Source organism: Triticum urartu, chromosome 3A, assembly GCF_056163025.1.
Source record: "Triticum urartu cultivar PI428250 chromosome 3A, HENAU_Tu73, whole genome shotgun sequence".
NCBI lineage: Eukaryota > Viridiplantae > Streptophyta > Magnoliopsida > Poales > Poaceae > Triticum > Triticum urartu.
In genome coordinates this window covers 18,311,046-18,338,392 of record NC_141875.1, presented here as the reverse complement: position 1 = coordinate 18,338,392, position 27,347 = coordinate 18,311,046, and the positions used below count along the sequence as shown (strand labels likewise).

At 46.3% G+C, this 27,347-nt stretch overlaps 1 protein-coding gene across 1 annotated transcript; it reads right to left on the bottom strand.

The window, feature by feature from the left end:
- Positions 1-1,767: 1,767 nt before the first annotated feature.
- LOC147977915 (uncharacterized) lies at positions 1,768-21,523 on the bottom strand. The gene is made up of 3 exons (XM_087516481.1): positions 21,440-21,523; positions 21,142-21,288; positions 1,768-2,448 (listed from the first exon to the last, which is right to left on the bottom strand). Exons 1-3 carry the CDS (start codon positions 21,521-21,523, stop codon positions 1,768-1,770), a joined length of 912 nt encoding a protein of 303 aa, XP_087372607.1.
- Positions 21,524-27,347: the final 5,824 nt, after the last annotated feature.

The window sequence follows — 27,347 nt, the reverse complement described above, 5'->3', positions numbered from 1 at the left end:
CCAGCAGCAAGAACTTCTCAACCAGCTCCTACAACAACACCAACAGCTGGAACAGGAGGTGCTGGGAGAGGTGCTGGGACAGGAGCTGGGAGAGGAGCTGGTAGAGGTGCTGGGAGAGGTGCTGCAGCTGCAGGTGCTGGGAGAGGTGCTGGTAGAGGTGGTGGGAGAGGGAGAGGTACATTCTCTGCCCCAAGGCAATCTGGTCCATCCACATCTACTGCTGGGACAGGTGCTGGTGTTACACATAGTGGATGGAGGAGGTACTTCTATGCAAGTGGCAACTAGATACTTCATGTGTGTGTTCTTGCATCCTATGATACAATGGTGATCTTGCTTTGATGATGTACTTTAAGAATCAATGCCATGTATGGCTTTTGTTCATGTGGATGCATATTATTGGATATCTTCATGTGATATGTTGATGAGTACTCAATATATTATTGGATATATTGCTAGAGTTATTGATATTTTGGAGTTATTGATGAGTACTCATTATATTGGATATCTTCATAGTGTGTATGTTCTTTTTATGATTCATATGTTGATGAGTACTCAAAATGGAGTTATTGATATGATGGATATATTAATGGAGTTATTGATATGTTGTGTATGCTGAAAATGTTCTTTATATGATTGATATGTTGATCCTATTGATATGTTGTATAAAGCGATCATTTTGGGTTTTGGTGGCTCGGGGTCGATGAAACCACCTAAAGCCATCATTTTGGGTTTTGATGGCTTGGGGTCGACGGAACCACCTAAAGCCATCAACTAGGGTCTAGGGTGGCTCGGGGTCGACGAAACCACCTAAAGCCATCAACTAGGGTCTAGGCTGGCTCGGGGTCGACGGAACCACCTAAAGCCATCATTTTGGGTTTTGGTGGCTCGGGGTGGACAGAACCACCTAAAGCCATCAACTAGGGTCTAGGGTGGCTCAGGGTCGACGAAACCACCTAAAGCCATCATTTTGGGTTTTGGTGGCTCGGGGTCGACAGAACCACCTAAAGCCATCAACTAGGGTCTAGGGTGACTCGGGGTCGACGAAACCACCCAAAGCCATCAACTAGGGTCTACGATGGCTCGGGGTCGACGAAACCACCTAAAGCGATCATTTTGGGTTTTTGTGGCTCGGGGTCGACGAAACCACCTAAAGCCATCAACTAGGGTCTAGGGTGGCTCGGGGTCGACGGAACCACCTAAATCCATCAACTAGGGTCTACGGTGGCTCGGGGTGGACGGAACCACCTAAAGCCATCAACTAGGGTGTAGGGTGGCTCGGGGTCGACGAAACTACCTAGAGCCATCAACTAGGGTCTAGGGTGGCTCGGGGTCGACGAAACCACCTAAAGCCATCAACTAGGGTCTACGGTGGCTCGGGGTCGACGAAACCACCTAAAGCATCACTGTACCATAACAAACTATTCCTTTTGCAAATGCATTTAAGCATTTAAGAATCACTCTAACATATGTAACTATATGCATTTAAGAAGCATTTAACCATCAGAATAACATAAGCATCAGTATGTAAACATTTTCTGTCTAACATAAGCATCACTGGAGTTCACATTACATAGTGGAGTTCAAATGCACAATCCATCCTTTTCTCACAAAAGGATGAATAACATATTACTAGGTAGATAAACAGCCAGAGTTCACAATTAGTACTAGAACCATACATTACACAACCATAATTCTAAGTTACTAGGTCATTGCACAGCCATCCTTCCCAAAAGGTCTGCAATGCCCACTAATCTTAATTCATCTTGTTCAGTTCTCCAAGATGGCCTGGATCCCCTTGATCTTCTCCTTCAGCTTCTCCTCTGCCTTCATGAGCTCAGTTATCTTAAACTCTTGCATCTGCTTCTCTTCATTATGGTTTTCCTTGAGCTTCAGCAGATCAGCAACCTGGAACTTCAACTCTAGCTTCTCTTGGGTGAGCTTCTCCTCAAACTTTGTGAACTCTGCATTCTTCAACTCCAAATTCATCCTAGCCTCACTCAGCAATTCCTTCTCTTTCATATTCTTCAACTTGAGGTTTTGGATGGCAATTGCTTGAGCACTTGTCAGGTTGCACAGGATTTCATACTTTTGTTGAAGCTTCTCTGTACCTGCATCTTTCTTTGCCATTTCTGCATTCTTACGAGCCACCAATTCAGCTCTGCATTCGTGCTGATATGTGACAGCTGACTGCAGATAACTAAAATCCACAACCCTATCCTGCTGAAAGTCCACAAGTTGATGCACATCTTTCACTAACTTGTCATAATCTGCATCCGGCTTCTTCTTTTCTTCTGTCAAATGGTGAATAGTTAAAGCACTTTGAAGATTATCATTCACCCTAGCAGACTTGCTCTCTTCAACCATTGACCAAAGCTTCAACAATGCATTCTCCATTGTTGGGGCCCACTGCTCATCAACCCACTGAACAAACCCACAATTCTGACCTTCCTAGAAAAATAACAAGGCAAAATTTAGTACAATACAACTACTATGAGTAGTAAGCAACAGTTAGTTCATGCCAGTAGCTAATGTTGGTACTGACCAACACTGAATTGGCACAACTATGTGCTAAGTGTTGGAAATATGCCCTAGAGGCAATAATAAATTAGTTATTATTATATTTCCTTGTTCATGATAATCGTTTATTATCCATGCTAGAATTTTATTGATAGGAACTCAGATACATGTGTGGATACATAGACAACATCATGTCCCTAGTAAGCCTCTAGTTGACTAGCTCGTTGATCAATACATGGTTACGGTTTCCTGGCCATGGACATTGGATGTCGTTGATAATGGCATCACATCATTAGGAGAATGATGTGATGGACAAGACCCAATCCTAAGCCTAGCACAAGATCATGTAGTTCGTATGCTAAAGCTTTTCTAATGTCAAGTATCATTTCCTTAGACCATGAGATTGTGCAACTCCCGGATATCGTAGGAATGCTTTGGGTGTGCCAAACGTCACAACGTAACTGGGTGCCTATAAAGGTACACTACAGGTATCTCCGAAAGTGTCTGTTGGGTTGGCACGAATCGAGACTGGGATTTGTCACTCTGTGTAAACGGAGAGGTATCTCTGGGCCCACTCAGTAGGACATCATCATAAAGTGTACAATGTGATCAAGGAGTTGATCACGGGATGACGTGTTACGAAACGAGTAAAGAGACTTGCCGGTAACGAGATTGAACAAGGTATCGGGATACCGACGATCGAATCTCGGGCAAGTATCGTACCGCTAGACAAAGGGAATTGTATACGGGATTGATTAAGTCCTTGACATCGTGGTTCATCCGATGAGATCATCTTGGAACATGTGGGAGCCAACATGGGTATCCAGATCCCGCTGTTGGTTATTGACCGGAGAGTCATCTCGGTCATGTCTGCATGTCTCCCGAACCCGTAGGGTCTACACACTTAAGGTTTGGTGACGCTAGGGTTATAGAGATATTAGTATGCGGTAACCCGAAAGTTGTTCGGAGTCCCGGATGAGATCCCGGACGTCACGAGTAGTTTCGGAATGGTCCGGAGGTAAAGATTTATATATGGGAAGTCTTGTTTTGGTCGCCGGAAAAGTTTCGCGCATTATCGATATTGTACCGGGAGTGCCGAAAGGGGTCCGGGGGTCCACCAAGGGGGTCCACCTGCCCCGGGGGGCCACATGGGCTGTAGGGGTGTGCGCCTTGGCCTATATGGGCCAAAGGCACCAGCCCCAAGAGGCCCATGCGCCAAGAGATGAGGGAAAGGAAGAGTACTAAAGGGGGAAGGCACCTCCTAGGTGCCTTGGGGAGGAGGGACTCCTCCCTGGCCGCACCCTTCCTTGGAGGAAGGGCCAAGGCTGCGCCCCCCTCTCCCTTGGCCCTATATATAGTGGGGGAAGGGAGGGCACCAAAACCCAAGCCCTGGCGCCTCCCTCTCCCTTCCATGACACATCTCCCTCCTCCCGCAGCGTTTGGCGAAGCCCTGTTGGAATCCCGCTACTTCCACCACCACGCCGTCGTGCTGCTGGATCTCCATCAACCTCTCCTTCCCCCTTGCTGGATCAAGAAGGAGGAAACGTCGCTGCTCCGTACGTGTGTTGAATGCGGAGGTGCCGTCCGTTCGGCGCTAGGATCATCGGTGATTTGGATCACGATGAGTACGACTCCATCATGATGATGGAGATCATGATGATGGAGATCATGGTGTCATGCCAGTGACGATGATGATCATGGAGCCCCGAAGATGGAGATCAAGAGGAGCAAAGTGATGATGGCCATATCATGTCACTATTTGATTGCATGTGATGTTTATCATGTTTATGCATCTTGTTTACTTAGAACGACGGTAGTAAATAAGATGATCCCTCATAATAATTTCAAGAAAGTGTTCCCCCTAACTGTGCACCGTTGCGACAGTTCATTGTTTCGAAGCACCACGTGATGATCGGGTGTTAGATTCTAACGTTCACATACAACGGGTGTAAGACAGATTTACACACGCGAAACACTTAGGTTGACTTGACGAGCCTAGCATGTACAGACATGGCCTCGGAACACAAGAGACCGAAAGGTCGAGCATGAGTCGTATGGTAGATACGATCAACATGAAGATGTTCACCGATGATGACTAGTCCGTCTCACGTGATGATCGGACACGGCCTAGTTGACTCGGATCATGTAATCACTTAGATGACTAGAGGGATGTCTATCTGAGTGGGAGTTCACAAGATGAACTTAATTATCCTAAACATAGTCAAAAGGTCTTCGCAAATTATGTCGTAGCTCGCGCTTCAGTTCTACTGTTTAGATATGTTCCTAGAGAAAATTTAGTTGAAAGTTGATAGTAGTAATTATGCGGACTAGGTCCGTAAACTGAGGTTTGTCCTCATTGCTTCATAGAAGGCTTATGTCCTTAATGCACCGCTCAGTGTGCTGAACCTCGAACGTTGTCTATGGATGTTGCGAACATCTGATATACACATTTTGATAACTACGTGATAGTTCAGTTAAACGGCTTAGAGTTGAGGCGCCGAAGACGTTTTGAAACGTCGCGAAACATATGAGATGTTTCGAGGGCTGAAATTGGGATTTCAGGCTCGTGCCCACGTCAAGAGGTATAAGACCTCCGACGATTTTCTTAGTCTGCAAACTAAGGGAGAAAAGCTCAATTGTTGAACTTGTGCTCAGATTGTCTGAGTACAACAATCGCTTGAATCGAGTGGGAGTTGATCTTCCAGATGAAATAGTGATGGTTCTCCGAAGTCATTACCACCAAGCTGCTTGAGCTTCGTGATGAACTATAATATATCAGGGACATATATGATGATCCTTGAGATATTCGCGATGTTTGACACCACAAAAGTAGAGATCAAGAAGGAGCATCAATTGTTGATGGTTGGTGAAACCACTAGTTTTCAAGAAGGGCAAGGGCAAAAAGGGATGCTTCATGAAACGGCAGATCAGCTGCTGCTCTAGTGAAGAAACCCAAGGTTGAACCCAAACCCGAGACTAAGTGCTTCTGTAATAAAGGGAACAGCCACTGGAGCAGAATTACCCTAGATACTTGGTAGATAAGAAGGCTGGCAAGGTCGATAGAAGTATATTGGATGTGTACTTTACTAGTACTCCTAGTAGCACCAGGGTATTAGATACCGGTTCGGTTGCTAAGTGTTAGTAACTCGAAATAAAAGCTACGGAATAAACGGAGACTAGCTAAAGGTGAGCTGACGATATGTGTTGGAAGTGTTTCCAATGTTGATATGATCAAGCATCGCACGCTCCCTCTACCATCGAGATTGGTGTTTGCGTTGAGCATAGACATGATTGGATTATGTCTATCGCAATACGGTTATTCATTTAAGGAGAATAATGGTTACTCTGTTTATTTGAATAATACCTTCAATGGTCTTGCACCTAAAATAAATGGTTCATTGAATCTCGATCATAGTGATACACATGTTCATGCCAAAAGATATAAGATAGTAATGATAGTACCACCTACTTGTGGCACTGCCACTTAAGTCATATCGGCATAAAACGCATGAAGAAGCTCCATGTTGATGGATCTTTGGACTCACTCATTTTTGAAAGTTTGAGACATGCGAACCATGTCTATTGGTGTATATGCATGAAGAAACTCCATGCAAATGGACCGTTTGGACTCACTTGATTTTGAATCACTTGAGACATGCAAATCATACCACATGGGCAAGATGACTGAAAGCCTCATTTTCAGTAAAATGGAACTAGAAAGCAACTTGTTGGAAGCAATACATTTTGATGTGTGCTATCTAATGAGTGCTGAGGCATGTAGTGGATATCGTTATGTTCTTACTTCACAGATGATTTGAGTAGATGTTGAGTATATTTACTTGATGAATCACGAGTCTGAATTATTGAAAGGTTCAAGTAATTTCAGGGTGAAGTTGAAAGATCGTCGTGACAAGAATATCTATGATATGATCATAGAGATGAATATCTGAATTACGAGTTTGGCATAGAATTAAGACATTGTGGAAATTGTTTCAAAACTAATACAGCCTGGAACACCATAGTGTGATGGTGTGTCCGAACATCATAACTGCACCCTATTGGATATGATGCAAACCATGATGTCTCTTATCGAATTACCACGATAGTTTATGGGTTAGGCATTAAAGACAACCACATTCACTTTAAATAGGGCACCACGTAATTCCGATGAGATGACACCGTATGAACTATGGTTTAGAGAAACCTAAGCTGTCATTTCTTAAAAGTTTGGGGCTGCGACACTTATGTGAAAAAGTTTCAGGCTGATAAGCTCGAACCCAAAGCGGATAAATGCATCTTCATAGGACACCCAAAACAGTTGGGTATACCTCCTGTCTCAGATCCGAAAGCAATAAGGGATTGTTTCTAGAATCGGGTCCTTTCTCGAGGAAATGTTTCTCTCGAAAGAATTGAGTGGGAGGATGGTGGAGACTTGATGAGGTTATTGAACCGTCTCTTCAACTAGTGTGTGGCAGGGCACAGGGAGTTGTTCCTGTGGCACCTACACCAATTAAAGTGGAAGCTTATGATAGTGATCAAGAAACTTCAGATCAAGTCACTACCAAACCTCGTGGGATAACAAGGATGCGTACTACTTCAGAGTGGTACGTAATCCTGTCTTGGAAGTCATGTTGCTAGACAACAATGAACCTACGAGCTATGGAGAAGCAATGGTGGGCCTAAATTCCGATAAATGGCTCGAGGCCATAAAATCCGAGAAAGGATCCATGTATGAAAACAAAGTGTAGACTTTGGAAGAACTACTTGATGGCCGTAAGGCTGTTAGGTACATATGGATTTTAAAAGGAAGACGGACAATGATGGTAAGTATCACCATTAAGAAAGCTCGACTTGTCGTTAAGATGTTTTCCGACAAGTTCAAGGAGTTGACTACGATGAGACTTTCTCACTCGTAGCGATGCTAAGAGTCTGTTGGAATTATATTAGCGATTACTGCATTATTTATGAAATCTTGCAGATAGGATGTCAAAACATTGTTTCCTCGATGATTTTCTTGAGGAATGGTTGTATGTGATACAACCGGAAGGTTTTGTCAATCCTGAAAGATGCTAATAAGTATGCAAAGCTCTAGCAATCCTTCTAAGGACTGGAGTAAGCATCTCGGAGTTGGAATGTATGCTTTGATGAGATGATCAAAGATTTTGGGTGTATACAAAGTTTATGATAAACTTGTATTTCCAAAGAAGTGAGTGGGAGCACTATAGAATTTCTGATGAATATATGTTGTTGACATATTGTTGATCAGAAATGACGTAGAATTTCTGGAAAGCATATAGGGTTATTTGGAAAGTGTTTTTCAATGGAAAGCCTGGATTAAGCTACTTGAACATTGAGCATCAAGATCTATAAGGATAGATCAGAACGCTTAATGGTACTTTCAAATGAGCACATACCTTGACATAATCTTGAAGGTGTTCAAGATGGACTAGGCAAAGAAGGAGTTCTTGCCTGAGTTGTAAGGTATGAAGTTAAGACTTAAAGCTCGACCACGGCAGAATAGAGAGAAAGGACGAAGGTCGTCCCCTATGCTTAAGACATAGGCTCTACAGTATGCTATGCTGTGTACCGCACCTGAAATGTGCCTTGCCATGAGTCAGTCAAGGGGTACAAGAGTGATCTAAGAATGGATCACAGGACAACGGTCAAAGTTATCCTTAGTAACTAGTGGACTAAGGAATTTTCTCGATTATGGAGGTGGTAAAAGAGTTCGTCGTAAAGGGTTACGCCGATGCAAACTATGACACTAATCCAGATTATTCCGAGTAGTAAACTGGATTCGTATAGTAGAACAGTTATTTGGAATAGCTCCAAATGTAGCGTAGTAGTTGCATCTACAAGATGGCATAAGAGATTTGCGAAGTACATACGGATCTGAAAGATTCAGACCCGTTGACTATAACATCTCTCACAAGCATAACATGATCAAACCCAGAACTTATCGAGTGTTAATCACATGGTAATGTGAACTAGATTATTGACTCTAGTAAACTCTTTGGGTGTTAGTCACATGGGGATGTGACCTTGAGTGTTAGTCACATAGCGATGTGAACTGGATTATTGACTGTAGTGCAAGTGGGAGACTGTTGGAAATATGCCCTAGAGGCAATAATAAATTAGTTATTATTATATTTCCTTGTTCATGATAATCGTTTATTATCCATGCTAGAATTGTATTGATAGGAAACTCAGATACATCTGTGGATACATAGACAACACCATGTCCCTAGTAAGCCTCTAGTTGACTAGCTCGTTGATCAATACATGGTTACGGTTTCCTGGCCATGGACATTGGATGTCGTTGATAACGGCATCACATCATTAGGAGAATGATGTGATGGACAAGACCCAATCCTAAGCCTAGCACAAGATCATGTAGTTCGTATGCTAAAGCTTTTCTAATGTCAAGTATCATTTCCTTAGACCATGAGATTGTGCAACTCCCGGATATCGTAGGAATGCTTTGGGTGTGCCAAACGTCACAACGTAACTGGGTGGCTATAAAGGTACACTACAGGTATCTCCGAAAGTGTCTGTTGGGTTGGCACGAATCGAGACTGGGATTTGTCACTCTGTGTAAACGGAGAGGTATCTCTGGGCCCACTCGGTAGGACATCATCATAAAGTGCACAATGTGATCAAGGAGTTGATCACGGGATGATGTGTTACGAAACGAGTAAAGAGACTTGCCGGTAACAAGATTGAACAAGGTATCGGGATACCGACGATCGAATCTCGGGCAAGTATCGTACCGCTAGACAAAGGGAATTGTATACGGGATTGATTAAGTCCTTGACATCGTGGTTCATCCGATGAGATCATCGTGGAACATGTGGGAGCCAACATGGGTATCCAGATCCCGCTGTTGGTTATTGACCGGAGAGTCATCTCGGTCATGCCTGCATGTCTCCCGAACCCGTAGGGTCTACACACTTAAGGTTCGGTGACGCTACGGTTATAGAGATATTAGTATGCGGTAACCCGAAAGTTGTTCGGAGTCCCGGATGAGATCCCGGACGTCACGAGGAGTTTCGGAATGGTCCGGAGGTAAAGATTTATATATGGGAAGTCTTGTTTTGGTCGCCGGAAAAGTTTCGCGCATTATCGATATTGTACCGGGAGTGCCGAAAGGGGTCCGGGGGTCCACCAAGGGGGTCCACCTGCCCCGGGGGGCCACATGGGCTGTAGGGGTGTGCGCCTTGGCCTATATGGGCCAAAGGCACCAGCCCCAAGAGGCCCATGCGCCAAGAGATGAGGGAAAGGAAGAGTCCTAAAGGGGGAAGGCACCTCCTAGGTGCCTTGGGGAGGAGGGACTCCTCCCTGGCCGCACCCTTCCTTGGAGGAAGGGCCAAGGCTGCGCCCCCCCTCTCCCTTGGCCCTATATATAGTGGGGGAAGGGAGGGCAGCAAAACCCAAGCCCTGGCGCCTCCCTCTCCCTTCCATGACACATCTCCCTCCTCCCGCAGCGTTTGGCGAAGCCCTGTTGGAATCCCGCTACTTCCACCACCACGCCGTCGTGCTGCTGGATCTCCATCAACCTCTCCTTCCCCCTTGCTGGATCAAGAAGGAGGAAACGTCGCTGCTCTGTACGTGTGTTGAATGCGGAGGTGCCGTCCGTTCGGTGCTAGGATCATCGGTGATTTGGATCACGACGAGTACGACTCCATCAACCCCGTTCTCTTGAACGCTTCCGCGCCGATCTACAAGGGTATGTAGATCCACTCCTCCCTCGTTGCTAGATGACTCCATAGATAGATCTTGGTGACACGTAGGAAATTTTTTGAATTTATGCTACGTTCCTCAATAGTGGTATCAGAGCTAGGTCTATGCGTAGTTTCTATGCACGAGTAGAACACAAAGTAGTTGTGGGCGTTGATTTTGTTCAATATGCTTACCGTTACTAGTCCAATCTTGATTTGGTGGCATTGTGGGATGAAGCGGCCCGGACCGACCTTACACGTACTCTTACTTGAGACTGGTTCCACCGACTGACATGCACTAGTTGCATAAGGTGGCTAGCGGGTGTCTGTCTCTCCCACTTTAGTCGGATCGGATTCGATGAAAAGGGTCCTTATGAAGGGTAAATAGCAATTGGCATATCACGTTGTGGTTTTTGCGTAGGTAAGAAACGTTCTTGCTACAAACCCATAGCAGCCACGTAAAATATGCAAACAACAATTAGAGGACGTCTAGCTTGTTTTTGCAGGGTATGCTATGTGATGTGATATGGCCAAAGGATGTGATGAATGATATATGTGATGTATGAGATGATCATGTTCTTGTAATAGGAATCACGACTTGCATGTCGATGAGTATGACAACCGGCAGGAGCCATAGGAGTTGTCTTAATTTATTTATGACCTGCGTGTCAACATAAACGTCATGTAATTACTTTACTTTATTGCTAACCGTTAGCTGTAGTAGTAGAAGTAATAGTTGGCGAGGCAACTTCATGGAGACGCGATGATGGAGATCATGGTGTCATGCCGGTGACGATGATGATCATGGAGCCCCGAAGATGGAGATCAAGAGGAGCAAAGTGATGATGGCCATATCATGTCACTATTTGATTGCATGTGATGTTTATCATGTTTATGCATCTTGTTTACTTAGAACGACGGTAGTAAATAAGATGATCCCTAATAATAATTTCAAGAAAGTGTTCCCCCTAACTGTGCACCGTTGCGACAGTTCATTGTTTCGAAGCACCACGTGATGATCGGGTGTTAGATTCTAACGTTCACATACAACGGGTGTAAGACAGATTTACACACGCGAAACACTTAGGTTGACTTGACGAGCCTAGCATGTACAGACATGGCCTCGGAACACAAGAGACCGAAAGGTCGAGCATGAGTCGTATGGTAGATACGATCAACATGAAGATGTTCACCGATGATGACTAGTCCGTCTCACGTGATGATCGGACACGGCCTAGTTGACTCGGATCATGTAATCACTTAGATGACTAGAGGGATGTCTATCTGAGTGGGAGTTCACAAGATGAACTTAATTATCCTAAACATAGTCAAAAGGTCTTCGCAAATTATGTCGTAGCTCGCGCTTCAGTTCTACTGTTTAGATATGTTCCTAGAGAAAATTTAGTTGAAAGTTGATAGTAGTAATTATGCGGACTAGGTCCGTAAACTGAGGTTTGTCCTCATTGCTTCATAGAAGGCTTATGTCCTTAATGCACCGCTCAGTGTGCTGAACCTCGAACGTTGTCTATGGATGTTGCGAACATCTGATATACACATTTTGATAACTACGTGATAGTTCAGTTAAACGGCTTAGAGTTGAGGCGCCGAAGACGTTTTGAAACATCGCGAAACATATGAGATGTTTCGAGGGCTGAAATTGGATTTCAGGCTCGTGCCCACGTCAAGAGGTATAAGACCTCCGACGATTTTCTTAGTCTACAAACTAAGGGAGAAAAGCTCAATTGTTGAACTTGTGCTCAGATTGTCTGAGTACAACAATCGCTTGAATCGAGTGGGAGTTGATCTTCCAGATGAAATAGTGATGGTTCTCCGAAGTCATTACCACCAAGCTGCTTGAGCTTCGTGATGAACTATAATATATCAGGGACATATATGATGATCCTTGAGATATTCGCGATGTTTGACACCACAAAAGTAGAGATCAAGAAGGAGCATCAATTGTTGATGGTTGGTGAAACCACTAGTTTTCAAGAAGGGCAAGGGCAAAAAGGGACGCTTCATGAAACGGCAGATCAGCTGCTGCTCTAGTGAAGAAACCCAAGGTTGAACCCAAACCCGAGACTAAGTGCTTCTGTAATAAAGGGAACAACCACTGGAGCAGAATTACCCTAGATACTTGGTAGATAAGAAGGCTGGCAAGGTCGATAGAAGTATATTGGATGTGTACTTTACTAGTACTCCTAGTAGCACCAGGGTATTAGATACCGGTTCGGTTGCTAAGTGTTAGTAACTCGAAATAAAAGCTACGGAATAAACGGAGACTAGCTAAAGGTGAGCTGACGATATGTGTTGGAAGTGTTTCCAATGTTGATATGATCAAGCATCGCACGCTCCCTCTACCATCGAGATTGGTGTTTGCGTTGAGCATAGACATGATTGGATTATGTCTATCGCAATACGGTTATTCATTTAAGGAGAATAATGGTTACTCTGTTTATTTGAATAATACCTTCAATGGTCTTGCACCTAAAATAAATGGTTCATTGAATCTCGATCATAGTGATACACATGTTCATGCCAAAAGATATAAGATAGTAATGATAGTACCACCTACTTGTGGAACTGCCACTTAAGTCATATCGGCATAAAACGCATGAAGAAGCTCCATGTTGATGGATCTTTGGACTCACTCATTTTTGAAAGTTTGAGACATGCGAACCATGTCTATTGGTGTATATGCATGAAGAAACTCCATGCAAATGGACCGTTTGGACTCACTTGATTTTGAATCACTTGAGACATGCAAATCATACCACATGGGCAAGATGACTGAAAGCCTCGTTTTCAGTAAAATGGAACTAGAAAGCAACTTGTTGGAAGTAATACATTTTGATGTGTGCTATCCAATGAGTGCTGAGGCATGTAGTGGATATCGTTATGTTCTTACTTCACAGATGATTTGAGTAGATGTTGAGTATATTTACTTGATGAATCACGAGTCTGAATTATTGAAAGGTTCAAGTAATTTCAGGGTGAAGTTGAAAGATCGTCGTGACAAGAATATCTATGATATGATCATAGAGATGAATATCTGAATTACGAGTTTGGCATAGAATTAAGACATTGTGGAAATTGTTTCAAAACTAATACAGCCTGGAACACCATAGTGTGATGGTGTGTCCGAACATCATAACTGCACCCTATTGGATATGATGCAAACCATGATGTCTCTTATCGAATTACCACGATAGTTTATGGGTTAGGCATTAAAGACAACCACATTCACTTTAAATAGGGCACCACGTAATTCCGATGAGATGACACCGTATGAACTATGGTTTAGAGAAACCTAAGCTGTCATTTCTTAAAAGTTTGGGGCTGCGACACTTATGTGAAAAAGTTTCAGGCTGATAAGCTCGAACCCAAAGCGGATAAATGCATCTTCATAGGACACCCAAAACAGTTGGGTATACCTCCTGTCTCAGATCCGAAAGCAATAAGGGATTGTTTCTAGAATCGGGTCCTTTCTCGAGGAAATGTTTCTCTCGAAAGAATTGAGTGGGAGGATGGTGGAGACTTGATGAGGTTATTGAACCGTCTCTTCAACTAGTGTGTGGCAGGGCACAGGGAGTTGTTCCTGTGGCACCTACACCAATTAAAGTGGAAGCTTATGATAGTGATCAAGAAACTTCAGATCAAGTCACTACCAAACCTCGTGGGATAACAAGGATGCGTACTACTTCAGAGTGGTACGTAATCCTGTCTTGGAAGTCATGTTGCTAGACAACAATGAACCTACGAGCTATGGAGAAGCAATGGTGGGCCTAAATTCCGATAAATGGCTCGAGGCCATAAAATCCGAGAAAGGATCCATGTATGAAAACAAAGTGTAGACTTTGGAAGAACTACTTGATGGTCGTAAGGCTGTTAGGTTCATATGGATTTTAAAAGGAAGACGGACAATGATGGTAAGTATCACCATTAAGAAAGCTCGACTTGTCGTTAAGATGTTTTCCGACAAGTTCAAGGAGTTGACTACGATGAGACTTTCTCACTCGTAGCGATGCTAAGAGTCTGTTGGAATTATATTAGCGATTACTGCATTATTTATGAAATCTTGCAGATAGGATGTCAAAACATTGTTTCCTCGACGATTTTCTTGAGGAAAGGTTGTATGTGATACAACCGGAAGGTTTTGTCAATCCTGAAAGATGCTAATAAGTATGCAAAGCTCTAGCAATCCTTCTAAGGACTGGAGTAAGCATCTCGGAGTTGGAATGTATGCTTTGATGAGATGATCAAAGATTTTGGGTGTATACAAAGTTTATGATAAACTTGTATTTCCAAAGAAGTGAGTGGGAGCACTACAGAATTTCTGATGAATATATGTTGTTGACATATTGTTGATCAGAAATGACGTAGAATTTCTGGAAAGCATATAGGGTTATTTGGAAAGTGTTTTTCAATGGAAAGCCTGGATTAAGCTACTTGAACATTGAGCATCAAGATCTATAAGGATAGATCAGAACGCTTAATGGTACTTTCAAATGAGCACATACCTTGACATAATCTTGAAGGTGTTCAAGATGGACCAGGCAAAGAAGGAGTTCTTGCCTGAGTTGTAAGGTATGAAGTTAAGACTTAAAGCTCGACCACGGCAGAATAGAGAGAAAGGACGAAGGTCGTCCCCTATGCTTAAGACATAGGCTCTACAGTATGCTATGCTGTGTACCGCACCTGAAATGTGCCTTGCCATGAGTCAGTCAAGGGGTACAAGAGTGATCTAAGAATGGATCATAGGACAACGGTCAAAGTTATCCTTAGTAACTAGTGGACTAAGGAATTTTCTCGATTATGGAGGTGGTAAAAGAGTTCGTCGTAAAGGGTTACGCCGATGCAAACTTTGACACTAATCCAGATTATTCTGAGTAGTAAACTGGATTCGTATAGTAGAACAGTTATTTGGAATAGCTCCAAATGTAGCGTAGTAGTTGCATCTACAAGATGACATAAGATATTTGCGAAGTACATACGGATCTGAAAGATTCAGACCTGTTGACTATAACATCTCTCACAAGCATAACATGATCAAACCCAGAACTCATCGAGTGTTAATCACATGGTAATGTGAACTAGATTATTGACTCTAGTAAACTCTTTGGGTGTTAGTCACATGGGGATGTGACCTTGAGTGTTAGTCACATAGCGATGTGAACTGGATTATTGACTCTAGTGCAAGTGGGAGACTGTTGGAAATATGCCCTAGAGGCAATAATAAATTAGTTATTATTATATTTCCTTGTTCATGATAATCGTTTATTATCCATGCTAGAATTTTATTGATAGGAAACTCAGATACATGTGTGGATACATAGACAACACCATGTCCCTAGTAAGCCTCTAGTTGACTAGCTCGTTGATCAATAGATGGTTACGGTTTCCTGGCCATGGACATTGGATGTCGTTGATAACGGCATCACATCATTAGGAGAATGATGTGATGGACAAGACCCAATCCTAAGCCTAGCACAAGATCATGTAGTTCGTATGCTAAAGCTTTTCTAATGTCAAGTATCATTTCCTTAGACCATGAGATTGTGCAACTCCCGGATATCGTAGGAATGCTTTGGGTGTGCCAAACGTCACAACGTAACTGGGTGGCTATAAAGGTACACTACAGGTATCTCCGAAAGTGTCTGTTGGTTTGGCACGAATCGAGACCGGGATTTGTCACTCTGTGTAAACGGAGAGGTATCTCTGGGCCCACTCGGTAGGACATCATCATAAAGTGCACAATGTGATCAAGGAGTTGATCACGGGATGACGTGTTATGAAACGAGTAAAGAGACTTGCCGGTAACGAGATTGAACAAGGTATCGGGATACCGACGATCTAATCTCGGGCAAGTATCGTACCGCTAGACAAAGGGAATTGTATACGGGATTGATTAAGTCCTTGACATCGTGGTTCATCCGATGAGATCATCGTGGAACATGTGGGAGCCAACATGGGTATCCAGATCCCGCTGTTGGTTATTGACCGGAGAGTCATCTCGGTCATGTCTGCATGTCTCCCGAACCCGTAGGGTCTACACACTTAAGGTTCGGTGACGCTAGGGTTATAGAGATATTAGTATGCGGTAACCCGAAAGTTGTTCGGAGTCCCGAATGAGATCCCGGACGTCACGAGGAGTTTAGGAATGGTCCAGAGGTAAAGATTTATATATGGGAAGTCTTGTTTTGGTCACCGGAAAAGTTTCGCGCATTATCGATATTGTACCGGGAGTGCCGAAAGGGGTCCGGGGGTCCACCAAGGGGGTCCACCTGCCCCGGGGGGCCACATGGGCTGTAGGGGTGTGCGCCTTGGCCTATATGGGCCAAAGGCACCAGCCCCAAGAGGCCCATGCGCCAACAGATGAGGGAAAGGAAGAGTACTAAAGGGGGAAGGCACCTCCTAGGTGCCTTGGGGAGGAGGGACTCCTCCCTGGCCGCACCCTTCCTTGGAGGAAGGGCCAAGGCTGCGCCCCCCTCTCCCTTGGCCCTATATATAGTGGGGGAAGGGAGGGCACCAAAACCCAAGCCCTGGCGCCTCCCTCTCCCTTCCGTGACACATCTCCCTCCTCCCGCAGCGTTTGGCGAAGCCCTGTTGGAATCCCGCTACTTCCACCACCACGCCGTCGTGCTGCTGGATCTCCATCAATCTCTCCTTCCCCCTTGCTGGATCAAGAAGGAGGAAACGTCGCTGCTCTGTACGTGTGTTGAATGCGGAGGTGCCGTCCGTTCGGTGCTAGGATCATCGGTGATTTGGATCACGACGAGTACGACTCCATCAACCCCGTTCTCTTGAACGCTTCCGCGCCGATCTACAAGGGTATGTAGATCCACTCCTCCCTCGTTGCTAGATGACTCCATAGATAGATCTTGGTGACACGTAGGAAATTTTTTGAATTTATGCTACGTTCCTCAACAGTGGTATCAGAGCTAGGTCTATGCGTAGTTTCTATGCACGAGTAGAACACAAAGTAGTTGTGGGCGTTGATTTTGTTCAATATGCTTACCGTTACTAGTCCAATCTTGATTTGGTGGCATTGTGGGATGAAGCGGCCCGGACCGACCTTACACGTACTCTTACGTGAGACTGGTTCCACCGACTGACATGCACTAGTTGCATAAGGTGGCTAGCGGGTGTCTGTCTCTCCCACTTTAGTCGGATCGGATTCGATGAAAAGGGTCCTTATGAAGGGTAAATAGCAATTGGCATATCACGTTGTGGTTTTTGCGTAGGTAAGAAACGTTCTTGCTAGAAACCCATAGCAGCCACGTAAAATATGCAAACAACAATTAGAGGACGTCTAACTTGTTTTTGCAGGGTATGCTATGTGATGTGATATGGCCAAAGGATGTGATGAATGATATATGTGATGTATGAGATGATCATGTTCTTGTAATAGGAATCACGACTTGCATGTCGATGAGTATGACAACCGGCAGGAGCCATAGGAGTTGTCTTAATTTATTTATGACCTGCGTGTCAACATAAACGTCATGTAATTACTTTACTTTATTGCTAACCGTTAGCTGTAGTAGTAGAAGTAATAGTTGGCGAGGCAACTTCATGGAGACACGATGATGGAGATCATGGTGTCATGCCGGTGACGATGATGATCATGGAGCCCCGAAGATGGAGATCAAGAGGAGCAAAGTGATGATGTCCATATCATGTCACTATTTGATTGCATGTGATGTTTATCATGTTTATGCATCTTGTTTACTTAGAACGACGGTAGTAAATAAGATGATCCCTCATAATAATTTCAAGAAAGTGTTCCCCCTAACTGTGCACCGTTGCGACAGTTCATTGTTTCAAAGCACCACGTGATGATCGGGTGTTAGATTCTAACGTTCACATACAACGGGTGTAAGACAGATTTACACATGCGAAACACTTAGGTTGACTTGACGAGCCTAGCATGTACAGACATGGCCTCGGAACACAAGAGACCGAAAGGTCGAGCATGAGTCGTATGGTAGATACGATCAACATGAAGATGTTCACCGATGATGACTAGTCCGTCTCACGTGATGATCGGACACGGCCTAGTTGACTCGGATCATGTAATCACTTAGATGACTAGAGGGATGTCTATCTGAGTGGGAGTTCACAAGATGAACTTAATTATCCTAAACATAGTCAAAAGGTCTTCGCAAATTATGTCGTAGCTCGCGCTTCAGTTCTACTGTTTAGATATGTTCCTAGAGAAAATTTAGTTGAAAGTTGATAGTAGTAATTATGCGGACTAGGTCCGTAAACTGAGGTTTGTCCTCATTGCTTCATAGAAGGCTTATGTCCTTAATGCACCGCTCAGTGTGCTGAACCTCGAACGTTGTCTATGGATGTTGCGAACATCTGATATACACATTTTGATAACTACGTGATAGTTCAGTTAAACGGCTTAGAGTTGAGGCGCCGAAGACGTTTTGAAACGTCGCGAAACATATGAGATGTTTCGAGGGCTGAAATTGGGATTTCAGGCTCGTGCCCACGTCAAGAGGTATAAGACCTCCGACGATTTTCTTAGTCTGCAAACTAAGGGAGAAAAGCTCAATTGTTGAACTTGTGCTCAGATTGTCTGAGTACAACAATCGCTTGAATCGAGTGGGAGTTGATCTTCCAGATGAAATAGTGATGGTTCTCCGAAGTCATTACCACCAAGCTGCTTGAGCTTCGTGATGAACTATAATATATCAGGGACATATATGATGATCCTTGAGATATTCGCGATGTTTGACACCACAAAAGTAGAGATCAAGAAGGAGCATCAATTGTTGATGGTTGGTGAAACCACTAGTTTTCAAGAAGGGCAAGGGCAAAAAGGGATGCTTCATGAAACGGCAAATCAGCTGCTGCTCTAGTGAAGAAACCCAAGGTTGAACCCAAACCCGAGACTAAGTATCATTTCCTTAGACCATGAGATTGTGCAACTCCCGGATATCGTAGGAATGCTTTCGGTGTGCCAAACGTCACAACGTAACTGGGTGGCTATAAAGGTACACTACAGGTATCTCCGAAAGTGTCTGTTGGGTTGGCATGAATCGAGACTGGGATTTGTCACTCTGTGTAAACGGAGAGGTATCTCTGGGCCCACTCGGTAGGACATCATCATAAAGTGCACAATGTGATCAAGGAGTTGATCACGGGATGACGTGTTACGAAACGAGTAAAGAGACTTGCCGGTAACGAGATTGAACAAGGTATCGGGATACCGATGATCGAATCTCGGGCAAGTATCGTACCGCTAGACAAAGGGAATTGTATACGGGATTGATTAAGTCCTTGACATCGTGGTTCATCCGATGAGATCATCGTGGAACATGTGGGAGCCAATATGGGTATCCAGATCCCGCTGTTGGTTATTGACCGGAGAGTCATCTCGGTCATGTCTGCATGTCTCCCGAACCCGTAGGGTCTACACACTTAAGGTTCGGTGACGCTAGGGTTATAGAGATATTAGTATGCGGTAACCCGAAAGTTGTTCGGAGTCCCGGATGAGATCCCGGACGTCACGAGGAGTTCCGGAATGGTCCGGAGGTAAAGATTTATATATGGGAAGTCTTGTTTTGGTTGCCGGAAAAGTTTCACGCATTATCGGTATTGTACCGGGAGTGCCGAAAGGGGTCCGGGGGTCCACCAAGGGGGTCCACCTGCCCCGGGGGGCCACATGGGCTGTAGGGGTGTGTGCCTTGGCCTATATGGGCCAAGGGCACCAGCCCCAAGAGGCCCATGCGCCAAGAGATGAGGGAAAGGAAGAGTCCTAAAGGGGGAAGGCACCTCCTAGGTGCCTTGGGGAGGAGGGACTCCTCTCTGGCCACACCCTTCCTTGGAGAAAGGGCCAAGGCTGCGCCCCCCTCTCCCTTGGCCCTATATATAGTGGGGGAAGGGAGGGCCGCAAAACCCAAGCCCTGGCGCCTCCCTCTCCCTCCCATGACACATCTCCCTCCTCCCGCAGCGCTTGGCGAAGCCCTGTTGGAATCCCGCTACTTCCACCACCACGCCGTCGTGCTGCTGGATCTCCATCAACCTCTCCTTCCCCCTTGCTGGATCAAGAAGGAGGAGACGTCGCTGCTCCGTACGTGTGTTGAACGCGGAGGTGCCATCCGTTCGGCGCTAGGATCATCGGTGATTTGGATCACGACGAGTACGACTCCATCAACCCCGTTCTCTTGAACGCTTCCGCGCGCGATCTACAAGGGTATGTAGATCCACTCCTCCCTCGTTGCTAGATGACTCCATAGATAGATCTTGGTGACACGTAGGAAATTTTTTGAATTTATGCTACGTTCCCCAACACTAAGCAAGAGGGTGATCAGTATATAATTAGCAGAGTAACACTCCATTCAACTTTGCATAATAACCAACTTACAATTGGCCATTAATATAATGGAATCCTACAATGTGCACTACCACTCTAGCAGTGAACTACTTTGCCATATATCACTAACAAATGAAACATAGAAATCACTGAATGAAGAGTTATCAAACTAGACTACATTAGCCAGCTAAATACACTACATTAGCCTACAGGAACAAACTAGCTAATGACAGTACCTACTGTCAGCAGTAAGCAACGTTTACTTATTAAGAGTCACACATCAGCTAATGGAGGGGCTAATGTGAGTACTAAGCAACATTGCATACAAGCATAAATAAATAGCATGTGCACACAACAGAGCATTCATGTGCACACAACAGAGCGTGCTTGAGCCTATATTTAGCCTAAATGCACTCCACTGACCATAATATTCACCATTCCTACAATGAGCACTACAGTATGGCATATATGACTAACAAAATTACGATACACATAACTAAATCACAATTGGCAAACAAGACTCTGTCACTTCCAATGAACATATCTTGTGCATAATCAATAAGGCAAGAAAAATACCGGCTCTGCACATGCTAAGAACCTTCTCCCAGTCATTGTTCCTTCAAATGCAACAAGCCTCTCTGATGGCTTCCCATGCTTCTCGCACAGCACTATCAGATCTAGCTCAAGACCCTTGTAATCCGGGTCCTCAAGAGAGAAAGGCACCTGCCCAAGCAAAATCCAAGTTAGCATCATGTGTAGAGGATGAGGACAAAGCAAATCAAACGAAATCCTCACACCAAAGACCACCTACACAGAAAAATCCCCAAAATTTTCTAAACCTAGCCCTAACCCTAGCTCCAATGGAGTAACTGACCTGGTTGAGCCCATCGGTGGAGGTTTCCGAGTGCATGTATGGGAGGCTTGAGTTGGCGTCGCTGCTCTCGTCTTCAAAAACCATGGCTGCAGCAGCTTCGTGTGGCGGCCGGCGGGGGCGGGCGCAGGCGGCGGCGAGGCAGAGAGAAGGAAGAAGAATGCAGAGCAGAGCGGGAGGAGTGAGCGGGGTGTGGCTCGACCGCACCAGCCGCGCCCTAAACGGCTCGACCCGGGCTCGTCCGAGTCAGTGCGCGGGCACGCGCGCACTGGCCAGCGTGGCGCCTGACGGGCGGGCCCAACCGGTCAGCTTTTCTCTCAATACGTATAAAACGCAGTTTTAGTCTTTTTTGCAACGGCTCACCCCAATCTTGGTACTGACACGTAAAAATTACCAATCTTGGTACCAATCTACTTCCAATGCCTCAATTGTGGTACTTCTATGTAATTTACTCACATACAGATGAACTAGCTGGTACTAGTTTACTGCCAACACTAGCTAGCTAGGTTTTCTAACCCAGAAGAAAAACAGTGCACTGACGCGCGCACAGTTCGCCTCTATGCTAATGAGACAGGCTGCGCTGTTGTCCGTGCACGCACTGGGCGCGCGACCGTGCATGCATGCATGAATCAATGCGTGCTTGGCCGCTGGGTGTGCCATACATACGTGGCGGCATGGCAAATTGAAGTAGATGCATGAGGAGCTGTGATCGATGAGGACCATGCACCTAGAGCGGCGCATGCATGCATGCACGCGTCTGATGCTCTGCTTTGCTTTGCAGCGTCAGCGGCTCATGGTAGATCGGTCAGATCAGTGCATTGTGTTAGCAACGCCCACGGCCGTTGGTGTTTCCAGTAGAAACGCCAAAGGTAATGGCGTGTGGGTCTGGGCAGCAACGCCAGGAATTTTGGCGTTTCTACGTGAAACAAAAACGCGAGCTATCTTGGCGTTTGAATATGGATCAAAAATGCGAGCTATTTTGGCGTTTTTATACAGAGAAGAAACGCCACATGCTGTGGCGTTGTTAAAAGAGTCAGATCGTGAAATACTTTCATGTTGAGTTCACTTTCTGACAAAGATTACTCAAAAGGTCAGAACAATGATTTCGGCCCCTCACGGACGACCTCGGATGGATGGGGAAGGTGTTCTTCGAGGACGCAGGCGGTGCAGTGAGATTCCCGACAACCATGCCCTTGCTCACGCCGAACTCGAGGTATGCTTGGTCGAGCTTCATGACGCTGGCGTGGAGGTTGCCCGTGCTGCCCACACCCATCTGCTCCCTCTCGACCAACTAGGTTACTGTGCCGATGGGCAGGGCGAGGATGGAGAAGAGGAAGTCCACTACGTCCTTCTTCGCCTCCGCGAATAGCACGCGGTGCGCAGTTGTGTCCACCAGAAGCCTCATGCTCGGCGCGGTGATCACCTTCGTCGTTGAGGGAGTCCTGAATTAGGGGGTCTCCGGACAGCCGGACTATATCCTTTGGCCGGACTGTTGGACTATGAAAATACGAGATTGAAGACTTCGTCCCGTGTCTGGATGGGACTCTACTTGGCGTGGAAGGCAAGCTAGGCAATACGGATATGTATATCTCCTCCTTTGTAATCGACATTGTGTAACCCTAACCCCCTCCGGTGTCTATATAAACCAGAGGGTTTTAGTCCGTAGGACAACATACAATCATACCATAGGCTAGCTTCTAGGGTTTAGCCTCTTTGATCTCGTGGTAGATCAACTCTTGTAATACTCATATCATCAAGAACAATCAAGCATGACGTAGGGTATTACCTCCATCAAGAGGGCCCGAACCTGGGTAAACATCGTGTCCCCTGCCTCCTGTTACCATCCGCCTTAGACGCACAGTTCAGGACCCCCTACCCGAGATCTGCCGGTTTTGACACTGACATTGGTGCTTTCATTGAGAGTTCCACTGTGTCGTCACCATAAGGCTGGATGGCTCCTTCGATCATCGCTAACGATGCGGTCCAGGGTGAGGTTTTCCTCCCCGAACAGATCTTCGTATTCGGCGGCTTCACCCTGCGGGCCAATTCGCTTGGCCATCTGGAGCAGATCGAGAGCTACGCCCCTGGGCATCAGGTCAGATTTGGAAACTTGAACTACACGGCCGACATCCGCAGAGACTTGATCTTCGACGGATTCGAGCCCATGTCGGACGCGCCGCACAACCATGACGAGCATTACGTAACTCTGCCGTCGGACGGTGTTCGGGAGATCGCATCCGCAACTGCTCCGGCCGTTAATCCGGGGCAAATCGCGCCATCCGAGAGCGGAGAGATAGACCCCGACATGGAGGCCGCACTCTCAGTGGCGATAGAGCCAAATACTGACTTCACCCCTTACGAGAGCCGTGTTGCCGAACCACTGGATTCATCTCCGGCCACGGACTCCGAGCCGCTCACATCCGTGCCCGTCGAATCCGACTGGGCGCCGATCATGGAGTTCACCTCCGTGGATATCTTTCAGCACTCACCTTTCGGAGATGTGCTAAATTCATTAAGGTCTCTCTCCTTGTTAGGAGAACCTTGGCTGAACTATGTCCGGCTAGAATGGGATGCGGACGACGAAGAAATTCGCTGCCCACCCACTACCCATTTAGTATCCACTGTCGATGACTTAACCGACATGCTCGACTTTGACTCCGAAGACTTCGACGGTATGGACGACGAAGCCGGAGACGAACAGGAACCACCACCCTCAGGGCGCCGGACCACCACCTCATCATATGATATATACATGGTGGACACCCCCAAAGAAGGCAATGGCGACGAGACAGCGGAGGATGACCCTTCCAAGAAGCAACCCAAGCGCCGACATCAGCGGCGCCGCTCTAAGTCCCGCCACAGCAAGAGCAGTGATACCAGCACAGGAGATAATAACACTCCAGATAGCGCCGAAGACAACAACAATCCCCTCCAGCACGATGTAGAGATAGAGGACGAACAAGCTAGCCCTCCAGAGCAGGTAGCAGATGGAGAATCGGAGGAGGACAATTACATTCCTCTCTCTGAAGACGAGGCGAGCCTCGGCGATGACGAGTTTATCGTGCCTGAGGACCCCGTCGAGCAAGAGCGCTTCAAGCGCCGGCTTATGGCCACGGCAAATAGCCTGAAGAAAAAATAGCAACAGATTCAAGCTGATCAAGACTTGCTAGCAGACAGGTGGACCGAAGTCCTTGCGGCTGAGGAGCATGAACTCGAGCGCCCGTCCAAGAGTTACCCAAAACGCAGGTTGCTACCTCACCTTGAGGAGGAAGCATTGAAACCTCATTCACCAGTGCACGATACGGCTGACCGGCCACTACGCGGCCGAGCTAGAGAGGCTTTTCAGCCTAAAGTTCAGCCCGCACCGTCGCCACTCAGTCAAAAATACTAAGGCCCGGGGCAACACAGAGGACCTGCGAGACATATTGGACAATAAGGCAAAAATCGCAAGGTCAATATACGGGACACAGGCACTTGCGCCCACACGGGACGATGATCGTCGCGTCGGATACACCAAGAGTAAATCCGGCCTGGCCGAATACAGCAGACAAGACTCATACGAACTACGTCGGGATATAGCCCGGCACAGAGGTGCCGCACACCCCCTATCCTTCACTGATGAAGTTATGAATCATGAATTCCCGGAGGGTTTCAAACCCGTAAATATCGAATCATACAATGGCACAACAGATCCCGCTGTATGGATTGAGGATTTCCTCCTTCACATCCACATGGCTCGCGGTGATGATCTACATGCCATCAAGTACCTCCCACTAAAACTCAAAGGACCAACTCGGCATTGGCTGAATAGCTTGCCAGCAGATTCCGTCGGCAGTTGGGAGGATCTGGAAGGCGCATTTCTTGACAACTTTCAGGGCACTTATGTGCGGCCACCGGATGCTGATGACTTGAGCCACATAACCCAGCAGCCAGGGGAATCAGCCAGACAATTCTGGACACGGTTCCTGACTAAGAAAAATCAAATTGTAGACTGACCGGATGCAGAGGCCCTAGCGGCATTCAAGCATAACATCCGCGACGAGTGGCTCGCCCGCCACCTCGGCCAGGAGAAGCCGAAATCTATGGCAGCCCTCACGACACTCATGACCCACTTTTTCATGGGCGAGGACAGCTGGCTGGCTCGCAGCAACAACACATCGAGGAATCCGGATACCTCGGATACCAAAGATGTTAACGGTAGGCAACATCGTAACAGAACAAAGCGCCGCAATAACGGCGATAACACTGAATATACGGCAGTCAATGCCGGATTCAGAGGCTCTAGATCTGGTCAGCGGAAAAAGCCATTTAAAAGAAATACTCCGGCTCCGTCCATTCTGGATCGCATACTAGACCGCTCGTGTCAAATCCACGGCACCCCCGACAAGCCAGCCAATCACACCAATAGAGAATGCTGGGTGTTCAAGCAGGCCGGCAAGTTAAATACCGAAAACAAGGACAAGGGGCTGCATAGCGACGACGAGGAGGAGCCCCGGCCGCCGAACCCAGGAGGACAGAAGGGGTTTCCCCCACAAGTGAAGACGGTGAACATGATATACGCAACCCATATTCCCAAGAGGGAGCGGAAGCGTGCACTAAGGGACGTCTATGCGATGGAGCCCATCGCCCCAAAGTTCAACCCATGGTCTGCTTGCCCGATCACCTTGGATCGCAGGGACCACCCCACTAGCATCCGTCATGGCGGATCCGCCGCACTGGTCCTAGACCCCATCATTGACGGATTTCACCTCACTCGAGTCCTTATGGACGGCGGCAGTAGCCTAAACCTGCTTTATTAGGATACAATGCGAAAAATGGGTATCGATCCCTCGAGGATCAAACCCACCAAAACCACCTTTAAAGGTGTCATCCTAGGTGTAGAGCCCCATTGCACAGGCTCAATCACACTGGAAGTGGTCTTCGGATCACCGGAAAACTTCCGAAGCGAAGAGTTAATCTTCGACATCGTCCCGTTTCGCAGTGGCTATCATGCACTGCTCGGGCGGACAGCATTTGCAAAATTCAATGCAGTGCCGCATTACGCATACCTCAAGCTCAAGATGCCAGGACCTCGCGGGGCCATAACAGTAAATGGAAACACATAACGCTTGCTCCATATGGAAGAGCACACTGCGGCCCTTGCAGCAGAAGCACAAAGCAGCCTGTTCAGGCAGACCACTCATTCGGCGTCACAGCCCCCGGACACCTTCAAGCGAGTCCGGAACAAGCTGCAATAGGATCGCCTGGTGATACGTCCATTTTGCATCATGCTTTTATATCGATATTTATTGCATTATGGACTGTTATTTCACTTTATGTCCTAATATTTATGGCTATTCTCTCTTATTTTACAAGGTTTACATAAGGAGGGAGAATGCCGGCAGCTGGAATTCTGGGCTGGAAAACGAGCAAATATTAGAGACCTATTCTGCGCAACTCCAAAAGTCCTGAAACTCCATGGAACATCTTAAAATAAATAAAGAAAAATCCTTGCCAAAGATGAAGGCCAGGGGGCCCACACCCTGCTCACGAGGTGGGGGGTGCCCCCCCCCTAGGGCGCGCCCCCTACCTCGTGGGCCCCCTAGTGGCTCTTAGACGTCCATCTTCTCCTATATGATGTCTTTCGATGAGAAAAAAAATCAGGAGGAACTTTTAGGGACGAGACTCCGCCGCCACGAGGCGGAACCTTGGCAGAACCAATCTAGAGCTCCGGTAGAGCTGTTCTGCCGGGGATACTTCCCTCCGGGAGGGGGAAATCATCACCATCGTCATCACCAACGCTCCTCTCATCGGGAGAGGGCAATCTCCATCAACATCTTCACCAGCACCATCTCATCTCCAAACCCTAGTTCATCTCTTGTATCCAATTCTTGTCTCAAAGTCCGGAATTGGTGCTAGTAGATTGCTAGTA